General features: G+C 46.1%; 1 protein-coding gene across 1 annotated transcript in view; it reads right to left on the reverse strand.

Moving 5' to 3' along the window:
• Nucleotides 1-262: 262 nt before the first annotated feature.
• Nucleotides 263-14,509, reverse strand: part of SLC38A8 (solute carrier family 38 member 8) — a 211,925-nt gene continuing 197,678 nt past the window's right edge. The window contains exons 8-10 of the mRNA XM_077288179.1: nucleotides 3,548-3,747; nucleotides 2,881-2,932; nucleotides 263-1,248 (exon numbers count right to left, since the gene is read on the reverse strand). Of these exons, the coding sequence (XP_077144294.1) occupies nucleotides 1,146-1,248; nucleotides 2,881-2,932; nucleotides 3,548-3,747 (355 nt within the window). The 3' untranslated portion in view covers nucleotides 263-1,145. The remainder of the gene's footprint in view (nucleotides 1,249-2,880; nucleotides 2,933-3,547; nucleotides 3,748-14,509) is intronic.

Consider the following 14,509-nt stretch of genomic DNA (forward strand, 5'->3'; position numbering starts at 1 on the left):
TTTCAACCGCAAAAAAAATAAAAAAAACAATGATTTTTCATTCCTTCTCTCCAGCGAACGCTGCTGGAGAGAAGAAATGAATGTTGGCTTCAGCACCACAAGCTGGGGGGACAGCGATTACTGTAGCGCTGTCTCCTGCACGGCACACGGACTGCACACGGACAGCATCCGTGTGCGGTACGTGTTTTACACGGACCCATTGACTTTAATGGGTGTCTGTGTGGTCCGTGCGCTCCCACGAACACTGACATGTCTCTGTGTTTTTCAAACGGACACACAGTCTGTGAAAACACGCTCACATGTGCAGAGACACATTGATTTTAATGTGTCTACGTGAGTCAGTGTCTCCGGTACGTGAGAAAACTGTCACCACACGTACCGGAGCCACTGACGTGTGAAACCGGCCTAACATGGTACTGCTGAAAACAATTTCACTTGTTTAAAAAAGAAAAAAAAAATCATATTGACAAAAATATTAAAGTGATGGATTTTAGAATGCCACGACAATTAAAAAAGTTTTTTTATTGTGAAAAGTAGTAAAACATTAAAAAAAAAAAAAACATTTTTATGGCTGTAGTAACTTGCGGAATAAAATTAGACATGTACACCACACTGAGCATTATAAACAAAGCCTCCCCCTCCAAAACAAAAAACGATCAAAATTGTAATTGTATTCCTCCGGCATCCTTTTTAACCCTTTTTCTGCCTCAATTTTATTTCAAAAGAGAATTTGGGGTCAGAAAGTCCTCAATATTTGACCTCAAGTCCTGATTTTCATTTTCTGCTGTTGTCCTAGAGTACAGAATTTACAACTAACAATTTGTATGATAAAAGTGGAAATTCACTTTTTGGTTATACTTGTAAGTGGGTTGCCATAGATATTCTTCAATCAATTATGTCATAAAAATTGTGTATGTGAACAAGTATGTGGATTCAATTTCATCTAAGGCCCTTTTTTCCAGGACGATTTCTCCTACAACCTGCAGAAAACCATTAGCCTGGCTTCTATATGGTTCTTGCACTGTTCTTTTCACCATTCCGACTGGGACTACCATTAACTCCATATTACATCTACTATTTCCCTGTAGGAGGATAGAAAAGTTAAATAAGATTTGACAGAACATTTGACAAATAGGTGTGACATGTCAGAACTTATGCAGAAGTTCCATAACTGCAATGGTCGTACTCTGTCCAAATATGAAGGCTCCACAGAGAACGGAGATGATCCCCCAGGCGATGAGACATGATCTGCAGACAGGAGACACAGTATAACAGATGTTAGTTTTTCTACTAGCCACAACACTTTACACACCTGTTATTGACTTGGTCTTGTATTATTGTTACTGAGGCATAAGAATTAGGGTATGTGCACACACTGCGGATTCGCAGCGGTTTCCTATGCATTTACAGTACCATGTAAAGCTACAGGAAATGAAATCCGCAGTGCACATGCTGCGGAAAAACTGTGCGGAAACGCAGCGGTTTATTTTCCGCAGCATGTCAATTCTTTGTGCGGAATCCGCAGCAGTTTTTCACCTGCTCCAATAGGAAACTGCAGGTGAAAACCCGCAGCGGAAACCACAATAAAAACCGCGATAAATCCGCAGTAAAAACCGCAGCGGTTTTGCACTGCGGATTTATCAAAACCGCTGCGGAAAATTCCGCAATGGAATCCGCAGCGTGTGCACATGGCCTAAGATGGACTAGAGACCTGCGAGTGCAATGACAATTCTTCTTGGACTCTTCCCAGAACCTTGCCTTTTCAGCTTGTAATCCTGACACCCCAAGTCTTGTGGACATCACAGCAACACAATTCAGTGCTTTAAAAGGATGTGAATACCTTCTAGGGCATTTTATTTTTACACAAATGTTTGTTCTTTGATTAAAATCAGATATGCAATAAATGTTTTAGCCATTTAGCTTTTACATCCTCTATGCATTATAGCACAGATATGGCTGCAGAATGAGTTAAAGGGAACCTGTCACCAGGTTTTCCCAACATTGGGCCAGCACCTGTACACCCTCTGTTACAGCTTTCTAGTATGGTTATCCATGTCCCCAATTCTCTATCCAAGTCACAAAAAAGAAGTTCTACTCACATACACTGAGGTCCGATCCAATGGGAGTCTTTGGTCTTGATTCGGGTCCTCGTCTTATGATCTCCATCCTCCTTACCTGCTTCGCGTGAATGATGCATCCTATGTCACACGTACAGTATCCTCCTATTGCGATCCTATGTAGGTGCACTTCTGTCCTACTGTGCTTGAGTACTTTGCTGTGCCCTCAGCAGGACACAAGTGCACCTAAACAGGAGTGCGATGGGAGGACATTGTTTGACATAGGAGGCTGATCAAGACCAGAGATTCCTATCGGACTGGACTTTAGTGTATGAGAGTATATGCCTTGTATAGTCAATTGGGGGCATACATATAGCATACTACAATGCTATAAAATATGACAAGTCATTTTTTGTGGTCATGAATTTGTATAGAAGAGTTCAGAACAAGCTCACTGATAACTCATCCTGCAGTCTATGCACTGTGATACATAGAGGCTGAAGAAGCCTAACACTATAAATTTCTAATGAAACATCATTTTATCCTAAAATTGTTTTAGGAAAAAAAAGACTCGTTCTGCTGGAAGTGCCTTTGAAGAGCTGGAGTGACTTGGGTAGTGGAGGCGCCATGACATGTTGACCTGTGTTCTCCCCATAATCCTGGCACAGATTTTTTTTTTTTTTTTTGTATTTAAAATAAACTATAATTCCTGGAAAAGTTTAACATTACAATAGATGGAAACAGATCAACATTAGTACTTGAAATATGCATCTCTGCCTGCACCTTTCCCATATGTAAGCAGTATTACATATAAATCACTTACTTTTTCTTCTGGTCCATTGCTTCTGTTTCCATAGCACAAATTAGACACAGCCCTATTAATAAAAAAAATGAATGCTCTTATAAAAAAGTGTCACAAATGACATTTGCATAAAATTCTAAAAATACTTAAGTCCAGGCCTGTCAGTTTAAGGGTAGGATTCTGATTAGTGACGGAGGCTCTGGTGCCCTTATTTGCATAGAAAATAATTTCCAGCGATGGTGACAAGTAGGACTTCAGTGGCAATGCCAATAGAATAGGATGAATGTTATAAATGTCTGCTAACAGATTCCCCATCATAGATGAAGTGGTGCAATTTTCCCAATAACTGTCACTCCAGCTCTATTCCCTGCCAGCGCTGCCTCTCTTCCTACTTGACTTAAAGCTTCTTTGACTGAAGTCATACAGCATAGAGGCTGTCAGTCAAGTAGGAGGTGGCAGAGCTGGGAAGGGAATAGAGCTGGAGTGACAGACTTCAGATCTACAAATAGCCCTTCAGCCTCATTTGAATATCAATTCAATGCGGATCAATCATTACTGGAGGAATGGATGGCCTTGCCTTGTAAGTGTATTACTGAACTAGTCTTCGAAAGAGCTACATGCTGATATAAGAAGTTAGGGGCTTAAAATCTTGCTGACTTTAAGGCATTTTGATCAGGGGAAGGTGTACCTGGGAAGATGAATATGAAGAAAGCACTGATTCCTCCTATGACAGAGATGATCTCGCTGATGTCAGGAACAAACAAAGCAATGATCAGGGTAACTAGGATCCAGAGCACAGTCAGTGTGACCCTGACGCACCGTTCATAGGAGACCGTTACATATGCAGTCATGTATTTGTGATCCAACCAGGCTTCTTGAAGGACAGATCTGATACAGGGCATAGAAGAGAAATGAAGATTTGCCAAGAAAAACAAACTCCTTTGAGCAGAGTTTTACAATATGTATTTCTATATAGATAAACATATGTTGTTACTTTATCAATATTTTACATACAATGCTTTTGACATTCGTTTGCGATATATTTTCTAGCCAACGGAGTAATAAAATCCAAATTTTGAAATTTGTTAGAAAAAAAGGAAATCTTCCACAGTCTCCTGCAGGTCTCTACCCTCATACTGGGGTGATCACATGACGTGCTTCATCTGTGACCACTACAGCCAATCAGAGGCTCGTTACTCGAGATTTATCGAGCACGCTCGGGGATCCTCCGAGTATTTTTTAGTGCTCGGAGTTTTAATTTTTCTTGTCGCAGCTGAATGATTTACATCTGTTAGCCAGCATAAGTACATGTGGGGATTCCCTAAGCAACCAGGCAACCCCCACATGTACTTATGCTGGCTAACAGATGTAAAAAATACTAGGAGGACCCCCGAGCATGCTCGAGAAATCTCGAGTAATGAGTATATTCGCTTATCACTATTATTTACATATTTGCTATTGGTTGAATTTGAACAAATTCCAAAAGACCCCTTTATCAGAGAGCAATGCATTGAGGAAGGTCAGAGGTCTGTTACATGGTAAGACTAGGTTCTAAGAGGAAAAGTTCCTCCTTGTAGAGAGTGACATATCAAAGTAAGGAGAGTTCTAGGCCATGCAATGCTCTTCTGGGAAATTAATACACACACACTGCCTTATCAGACATGAAGATGATGGGAACTCTAGTGCCACCTATTGGACGTAGCAATCCTAAAAGTCTGTATTGACCCTATAAGTAGCACTACAGTTCCCATCCTCTTCATGTCTGATAAGGCAGTGTGCATGGTTACAATAGAGACACTAATGCAGCGCCCCAGAGTCCTGGTCGTTGCAGTACTGATGCTCCGCCACTAGGGGGAGTGATGGTACGTCTGATGGCACTAAAGGAGTTCACCTGACCAGCTATCACAGTCACACATTACACTTCACACTCTGGCCACCAGGGGGAGCAAAGGGTTCTATGTATTAGGCCACTCCTCACACTCTGGTAAAACTGGGGGCTGGATAGGAAGTTAGGGAGAAGCTGACTGGGTTTTGCCCAGGCAACATCCTGTGAGAGAGGGAGTTCCTGGGAAGATTCAGGGGGGTCTCTGTCAGGGGTGGGATCCTGGCAGTGACCTAGTGAAAAGGACAGAACGTTACGGAGCCGCGCCTGCAGCCGTTGCGGTGGCATCTTAAGAAAGGACACAAAGCGAGGCTTATTGTGGAGAAGTGGGAAACGAGATCACAGCACAAAGGAGAATAGAACCAGTAGGAGTCGTGCCTTAAGATCGTGGCAACATCCTACTGAGGCGCGTAGCCGGTGGCCTGAATGCCGAGGAAGCATTGGGCTCCAAGCATTACTTCAAACAGCGGCAGGACAGTTAACTTTAGGTTGGCTGTCTCACCTAAATCACCTAAGCAGACAACGGAGGCAATTGTGGGAGAGGGGCGTCTCTAGGGTCCCAGAATAACTCCAGGCCTACCCAGTCATATGGGTGCGTCCTAGCCAAATCATCTGGGGGACGGAGAGAAAGAACATCAGAAACAGACACAACAGTTGTGAGGACTATCCCGTGGTGCTCAGCAGGGAGGTACTACAACACACAGGCGCTAGAAGGTAGGCACTGATTTCCACCTGCAAAGGGATCTCTGGATGTGCCTTCAGACCGGCCGGTCTCAGCCAGCCCTGTTAGCAGTGCTCTGGATTGCGGATCCTGAAGCCTTCAGTAAAGAGGTAAAGACTGCAACCCTGTGTCCTCGTTATTCATCGCACCTTGCACCACGCACCATCATCACACCTTTCATTGGACACCCCTTAGCAGGGTCACGGACCGGGTCTAGCCACCGTGACAACCCCAGGACCGAGACAGAGAGGCCCAGTACTGAGTACCCCGTGGCCCTGAGTCTGGGGGCGCTCCAACTTGGCATCACGAACAGGATCTACTTAAGCCTGAAGAATCAGGTCATGTGTGCCTTGGAACTGTGTCTGAATTGTGCTTGAACTGCGATTTATTGCAAAGACTGTGTATTGCTATTTGCCGCCAAAAATGCCCGCCAAAACCGCCGCCATTACAGTGCTACGAGGAGCGCAGGAGAAGAAGAGGGGCATGAAGTGGGCGTACACGAGCTGGAGAGCGCGAAAGACAATAGCCGCCCAGTCTGAATATTTCTGTATCCTGAGGACATGTCCGTCAGCAGCTGAGACCCGCCTCCTGATCTTCTATGGCAGGCGGAGACCTAAGAAACGAAACTATGACTCAGATGAGGTGGGACTGGAGACCAGAGAAGGCCTACGGAAAAGAATGGCCCCGCACCGACCCAGTCACCGGAGGATTACTCCGACATGCCCCCGTTGGAGGAGTTGGATCCATGGGAGCTTGTTGTGAACTCTGTTTTTGGACTCCCTCTTGTGGTCACAACTGGTACTGTGTGAGTGCTGTCTTTGGGCTCCCTCTGGTGGCTCTTTGTGTCATTCTGCAGGTCTGAGGCTTGATCAGCTGTCTCGTTATCTGTTAGCTGGTTTCCTATTTAGTTCACCTGGACTCTCAGTTGTTGCCTGCTGTCAATGTCTTCAGTGCTATTTTGGAGCTTTCCTGCAGTCCTTCTTTATCAGTCTCTTCAAGAGAAGCTAAGTTTTGCTTGGTTCATTTTTTGACCATCAGTGGTCATATGTTTCTTGGTTTATTTTTGTTTCTTGTCCAGCTTGCTAATATGTGATTTCCTTGCTTGCTGGTAGCTCTAGGGGGCTGAGTTTCTCCCCTCACACCGTTAGTTGGTGTGGGGGTTCTTGTATTCTCAGCGTGGATATTTTGCATAGGGTTTTTTACTGACCGCACAGTTCCCTATCTGTCTTCTGCTATCTAGTATTAGCGGGCCTCATTTGCTGTATCTGTTTTCATTTCTACGTTTGTGTTTTCCCCTTACCTCACCGTTATTACTTGTTGGGGGCTTCCTATATCTTTGGGGTGATTTCTCTTGAGGCAAGTGAGGTCTTACTTTCCCTCCAGGAGTAGATAGTTTCTCAGGCTGCGTCGAGACGTCCAGAATTTTAGGCACGTTCACCGGCTACCTTTAGTGTGTTGGTTAGGATCAGGTTTGCGGTCAGTCCAGTTACCACCTCCCTAGAGCTCGTGTCTATGTTCATAAACTTAGCTAGTCCGTTTTGTGATCCTCAGCCACTAGGATCATAACAGGAGCTGCCGATGGGGCATCCCATGCCTGAACGGTCCCCAGTCCATACGCCTCCCTTAAGAGAGTGGAGTGGCGCCGGAGGAGTTACCTCAGGCGTAGGTACTCAGTGCAGCGACTCCCAGGGGGGACGCCTCACCTCCGCACCTGACCCAGTTACCACTGCGACCACTGACGCCCCGGTGGCCCCGCCGCCTGTCCCCAATTTACCGGGGGGGCACAACCTCGGGCCCATCCCTTGGGGAGAATATCGGAACCACCTAATCGCGGAGTTCCAGCGGAAAGTGGAGCGGGAAGCGCGAGGCGAGCTGCTGGATGGCTCCCTGCCAAAATGGGGCGTTGTGATTGTCTACCAGCCCCAGGAGGGGAAAGGCTTCATCCAAGAAATTGGAGCTGCCCTGAGAGTCCGCATCACCCAGGACGAGGTGGAGCCCTGCCTGTGTGGAGACGGTGGCAAGTCCCTCCTGAGGCTGGGAGATGTTGTGACGTATCGCTGGCATCTAAAGGGAAGAAGTTGGTGGGCCCAGGATATGCAGCGCTGTACAGCCGTCCTGACGGTATCCAGAACCGAGGGGGAGGAGCTTGCCGCTGAAGCGGCTGCAGCAGCCTCTGCCGCCGCCGGCATTATCCACCGGCCCACGTAGACACTCATCGCAGCGCACGACCTGGTCGTGCAGGAGACCCAGACTCATGGAGTGTACCTGGCACCGGGAGTAGACTTGGAGTCAAGCCTGCCTGGGCCACAGAGGGCCACCTGTCAGGTAAAGCCCCGGTGGAAGCCTCCAGAACCAGAGTAAGCTCCGATACTCTGAAACTGTAAATAGTTACTTGTTTGTCTTCCTGATGTTTTGCTGCTTTAAACCCGACCAGGGTTATTCTTAAAGGGATCCCTTTGTTTACCCGGGATCCCTATTGTTTTTGCTTTTTGTTTTTGTTCATCATTATTTACAAAGACTGCCGAATCATGGACGGTGAATGGTTCACAAACTTGTTATGACCTGGTGGTTAAGAGGCCACACTGATAAGACCTGGTAGCTAAAGCGCAACATGGGACGAGCTCTGAGAAGGTGGTATCTCTACTGACCGCAGTCCCTAATCCTAACAACAACACTAGTAATAGCCGTGGGATGTTCCTGACTCTCCCTAGACACCTCTTCACAGCCTAAGAACTAACTACCCCTAAAGAAGGAAATAGAAAGCTATCCTGCCTCAGAGAAAACCCCAAAAGGAAAGATAGCCCCCCACAAATATTGACTGAGTGGAGAGGGAAATTACGTACACAGAAATGAAATCAGATTTTAGCAAAGGAGGCCAATACTAAACTTGATAGACAGAGAGAAAAGGATACTGTGCGGTCAGTATTAAAAACTACAAAATCCACGCAGAGTTTACAAAAATGAACTCCACACCGACTCACGGTATGAAGGGGCAAATCTGCTTCCCAGAGTTTCCAGCTAGCCTGAATATGACATCGTGACAAGCTGGACAAAAAGAGAAATATTTGCAGAGCAATAGAGTCCAAAACAAATGGACAAACAAGGACTAGCAAGAACTTATATTTTGCTGACAAGGACAGGCCATATGAGAAATCCAAGGAGAGAACCAAATCCAACCAAGAACATTGACAGCTGGCATGAACTAAAGCCCAGAGCAGGTTTAAATAACAAACCCAGGCAAGGCGATCAGTGAAGGCAGCTGCTACAGCTACCTAAAGGAGCAGCAGTTCCACTCGAAACCACCAGAGGGAGCCCAAGAGCAGAACTCACAAAAATACCATTAGCAACCACAGGAGGGAGCTCCAGAACGGAATTCACAACAGTACCCCCCCCTTGAGGAGGGGTCACCGAACCCTCACCAGAGTTCCCAGGCCGATCAGGACGAGCCAAATGGAAAGCACGAACCAAATCGGCAGCAGGAACATCGGAGGCAACAACCCAAGAATTATCCTCCTGGCCATAACCCTTCCACTTGACCAGATACTGAAGCTTCCGCCTCGAAAAACGAGAATCCAAAATCTTCTCCACCACATATTCCAATTCCCCCTCAACCAACACCGGAGCAGGAGGATCAACGGAGGAAACCATAGGTACCACATATCTCCGCAACAAGGATCTATGGAACACATTATGAATGGAAAAAGAAGCTGGAAGGGCCAAACGAAAAGACATCGGATTGATAATTTCAGAAATCTTATAAGGCCCAATAAAGCGAGGCTTGAACTTAGGGGAAGAAACCTTCATAGGAACATGACGAGAAGACAACCAGACCAAATCCCCAACACGAAGCCGGGGACCAACACACCGACGACGGTTAGCAAAACGTTGAGCCTTTTCCTGAGACAACGTCAAATTGTCCACCACATGAGTCCAAATTTGCTGCAACCTGTCCACCACAGAATCCACATCAGGACAGTCAGTAGGCTCAAGCTGTCCCGAAGAAAAACGAGGATGAAAACCAAAGTTACAAAAAAAAGGCGAAACCAAGGTAGCCGAACTAGCCCGATTATTAAGGGCAAACTCGGCCAACGGCAAAAAGGTCACCCTATCATCCTGAACAGCAGACACGAAGCATCTCAAATAGGTTTCCAAGGTCTGATTGGTTTGCTCCGTTTGGCCATTTGTCTGAGGATGGAATGCTGAAGAAAAAGACAAATCAATGCCCATTCTAGCACAAAAGGACCGCCAAAACCTAGAAACGAACTGGGAACCTCTGTCAGACACAATATTCTCCGGAATACCATGCAAACGAACCACATGCTGAAAAAATAATGGAACCAAATCAGAGGAGGAAGGCAACGGTACCAAATGGACCATCTTAGAAAACCGGTCACAAACCACCCAGATGACAGACATCTTCTGAGAAACAGGAAGATCAGAAATAAAATCCATGGAAAAATGCGTCCAGGGCCTCTCAGGAATAGGCAAAGGCAAAAGCAACCCACTGGCACGGGAACAGCAAGGCTTAGCCCGAGCACAGGTCCCACAGGACTGCACAAACGAACGCACATCCCGCGACAAGGAAGGCCACCAAAAGGACCTAGCCACCAAATCTCTGGTACCAAAAATCCCAGGGTGACCAGCCAACACCGAACGATGAACCTCAGAAATTACCCTGCTAGTCCATCTATCAGGAACAAACAGTTTCCCCACTGGACAGCGGTCAGGTTTATCAGCCTGAAACTCCTGAAGTACCCGCCGCAAATCAGGGGAGATGGCAGAAAGAATCACCCCCTCCTTGAGGATCCCAGCCGGCTCAAGAACTCCTGGAGAATCAGGCAAAAAACTCCTAGAAAGGGCATCAGCCTTCACATTCTTAGATCCCGGAATATACGAGACCACAAAATCAAAACGGGAGAAAAACAGAGACCACCGAGCTTGTCTAGGATTCAACCGCTTAGCAGACTCGAGGTAAATCAGATTCTTATGATCAGTCAAGACCACCACGCGATGCTTGGCTCCCTCAAGCCAATGTCGCCACTCCTCAAATGCCCACTTCATAGCCAACAACTCCCGATTGCCGACATCATAATTACGCTCAGCAGGCAAAAACTTTCTGGAGAAGAAAGCACATGGTTTCATCAAAGAGCCGTCAGAATTTCTCTGAGACAAAATGGTCCCTGTCCCAATCTCAGAAGCATCAACCTCAACCTGAAAAGGGAGAGAAACATCTGGCTGACGCAACACAGGGGCAGAAGTAAAACGACGTTTAAGCTCCTGAAAGGCCTCAACAGCCGCAGAGGACCAATTCATCACATCAGCGCCCTTCCTCGTCAAATCGGTCAGAGGCTTCACCACACTAGAAAAATTTGCAATAAAGCGGCGATAAAAATTAGCAAAGCCCAAAAATTTCTGAAGGCTCTTTACAGATGTAGGTTGAGTCCAATCATGAATGGCCTGGACTTTAACAGGGTCCATTTCAATGGCTGAGGGAGAAAAAATGAAACCCAAAAACGAAACCTTCTGAACTCCAAAAAGGCACTTAGACCCCTTCACAAACAACGCATTAGCACGAAGGACCTGAAATACCATCCTAACCTGCTTCACATGAGACTCCCAATCATCGGAAAAAAACAAAATATCATCCAAATACACAATCATGAATTTATCCAGATAATTCCGGAAGATATCATGCATAAAGGACTGAAATACCGATGGAGCATTAGAGAGCCCGAATGGCATCACAAGATATTCAAAATGTCCTTCGGGCGTATTAAATGCTGTTTTCCATTCATCACCTTGTTTAATACGCACGAGATTATACGCCCCTCGAAGGTCGATTTTAGTAAAACAACTGGCACCCTTAATCCGAGCAAACAAATCAGAAAGTAAAGGTAAAGGGTACTGGAATTTGACCGTGATCTTATCAAGAAGGCGATAATCTATACAGGGTCTCAAGGAGCCATCCTTCTTGGCAACAACAAAAAAATCCCGCTCCCAACGGTGACGAAGACGGGCGAATATGCCCCTTCTCCAAGGACTCCTTTACATAACTCCGCATAGCGGCATGCTCTGGCACAGACAGATTGAAAAGTCGGCCCTTAGGGAACTTACAGCCAGGAATCAAATTAATGGCACAATCGCAGTCCCTATGAGGAGGCAGGGAACTGGACTTGGGTTTATCAAATATATTCTGGAAATCCGACAAAAACTCAGGAGCTTCAGAAGAAGGGGACGAGGAAATGGACATCAAAGGAATATCACTATGTATCCCCTGACAACCCCAACCAGTTACAGACATAGATCTCCAATCCAGCACTGGATTTTGCACCTGTAACCATGGAAAACCCAGCACAACAACATCATGCAAATTATGCAACACCAAAAAGCGAATATTTTCCTGATGTGCTGGAGCCATGTACATGGTCAACTGTGTCCAGTACTGGGGTTTATTCTTGGCGTAGCATCAATCCCCCTTAAGGGAATAGGGCTCTGCAAAGGCTCCAAGGAAAAACCACAGCGCTTGGCAAATTCTAAGTCCATTAAGTTCAGGGCAGCGCCAGAATCCACAAATGCCATAACAGAAAAGGACGACAATGAGCAAATCAGGGTAACAGACAAGAGAAATTTAGGCTGTACAGTACTAATGGTAACAGACCTAGGGACCCTCTTAGTACGCTTAGGGCAATCAGAAATAGCATGAGCACAATCACCACAGTAAAAACACAGGCCCTTCTGACGTCTGAATTTCTACCTTTCTGCTCTAGTCAAAATCCTATCACATTGCATAGGCTCAGGACTCTGCTCAGAGGACACTGCCATATGGTGCACCACCTTGCGCTCGCGCAGGCGCCGATCAATCTGAATGGCCAAAGACATTGACTCATTCAGACCAGCAGGCGTGGGAAACCCCACCATAACATCTTTAAGGGCTTCAGAAAGACCCTTTCTGAAAATCGCTGCCAGGGCATACTCATTCCATTTTGTGAGCACAGACCACTTTCTAAATTTCTGGCAGTATACTTCTGCTGCTTCCTGACCCTGACACAGAGCCAGCAAAGTCTTTTCTGCCTGATCCACAGAATTAGGCTCGTCATACAGCAATCCGAGCGCTTGAAAAAATGCGTCAATATTGAGCAATGCAGGATTTCCTGGCTCAAGGGAGAATGCCCAGTCCTGCGGGTCGCCACGCAGCAAAGAAATAACAATCTTCACCTGCTGAATGGGGTCACCAGAGGAACGGGGTCTCAGAGCAAAAAACAATCTGCAATTATTTTTAAAGTTCAAAAATTTAGATCTATCCCCAGAAAATAAATCAGGAATAGGAATTCTAGGCTCTAATACCGGAGTCTGGACAACATAATCTTGTATACTCTGTACCCTTGCAGCGAGTTGATCCAGGTGCAAGGACAGACCCTGAACCTCCATATCAGCACCAAAATCCTGAACCACCCAGAGATTAAGGGGAAAAAAAAGACAAAACAAGCTACAAAGGAAAAAAAAAAATGACTCAGAACTTTCTTTTCCCTCTTTTGAGATGCATTTAACACATTGCGGGCCAGCTGTACTGTTATGACCTGGTGGTTAAGAGGCCACACTGATAAGACCTGGTGGCTAAAACGCAACATGGGACGAGCTCTGAGAAGGTGGTATCTCTACTGACCGCAGTCCCTAATCCTAACAACAACACTAGAAATAGCCGTGGGATGTTCCTGAATCTCCCTAGACACCTCTTCACAGCCTAAGAACTAACTACCCCTAAAGAAGGAAATAGAAAGCTATCCTGCCTCAGAGAAAACCCCAAAAGGAAAGATAGCCCCCCACAAATATTGACTGTGAGTGGAGAGGGAAATTACGTACACAGAAATGAAATCAGATTTTAGCAAAGGAGGCCAATACTAAACTTGATAGACAGAGAGAAAAGGATACTGTGCGGTCAGTATTAAAAACTACAAAATCCACGCAGAGTTTACAAAAATGAACTCCACACCGACTCACGGTGTGGAGGGGCAAATCTGCTTCCCAGAGTTTCCAGCTAGCCTGAATATGACATAGTGACAAGCTGGACAAAAAGAGAAATATTTGCAGAGCAATAGAGTCCAAAACAAATGGACAAACAAGGACTAGCAAGAACTTATCTTTTGCTGACAAGGACAGGCCATATGAGAAATCCAAGGAGAGAACCAAATCCAACCAAGAACATTGATAGCTGGCATGAACTAAAGCCCAGAGCAGGTTTAAATAACAAACCCAGGCAAGGCGATCAGTGAAGGCAGCTGCTACAGCTACCTAAAGGAGCAGCAATTCCACTCGAAACCACCAGAGGGAGCCCAAGGGCAAAACTCACAAAAATACCATTAGCAACCACAGGAGGGTGCTCCAGAACGGAATTCACAACACAAACGGTGTTGTAAATAGTTCGCACCTTCTTAAAGGTGCCCCCCCCCCTACTGGTTTTGCAAAAAGGAGAACTTTTTGAAGAGACTGTTCTTGAATACAGCGCAGAAGTTCTTGCCTTTAAACGGACTTGCAGATAGAGAGTCTGCACTACCTCAGAGAGACTTGGGTCCCTCTTAAAGGGAATGTTCACGTGTTGCACTTAAGTATGATGTTGCCTTGAGAAAAAGTTGGATTGTAATAACGTTTACATAGGAATAGTATGTAGTTAGTTAGATAGCAATAGGGATTGTTTAATGATGTTACTAGTGGAGCGCCCCCAGACGCAGGGCCGCAGGGTACTCGGTACCGGGCCTCTCAGTCTCGGTCCTGGGGTTGTCACGGTGGCTAGACCCAGTCCGTGACCCTGCTAAGGGGCGTCCAATGAAAGGTGTGATGGTGGTGCGGGGTGCAAGGCGCGATGAATAACGAGGACACAGGGTTGCAGTCTCTTTACCTCTTTACTGAAGGCTTCAGGATCCGCAATCCAGAGTACTGCTAACAGGGCTGGCTGAGACCGGCCGGTCCGAAGGCACATCCAGAGTTTCCTTTGCAGGTGGAAATCAGTGCCTACCTTCTAGCGCCTGTGTGTTGTAGTACCTCCCTGCTGA

The sequence above is a fragment of the Ranitomeya variabilis genome, chromosome 2, assembly GCF_051348905.1.
Source record: "Ranitomeya variabilis isolate aRanVar5 chromosome 2, aRanVar5.hap1, whole genome shotgun sequence".
Taxonomy (NCBI): Eukaryota; Metazoa; Chordata; class Amphibia; order Anura; family Dendrobatidae; genus Ranitomeya; species Ranitomeya variabilis.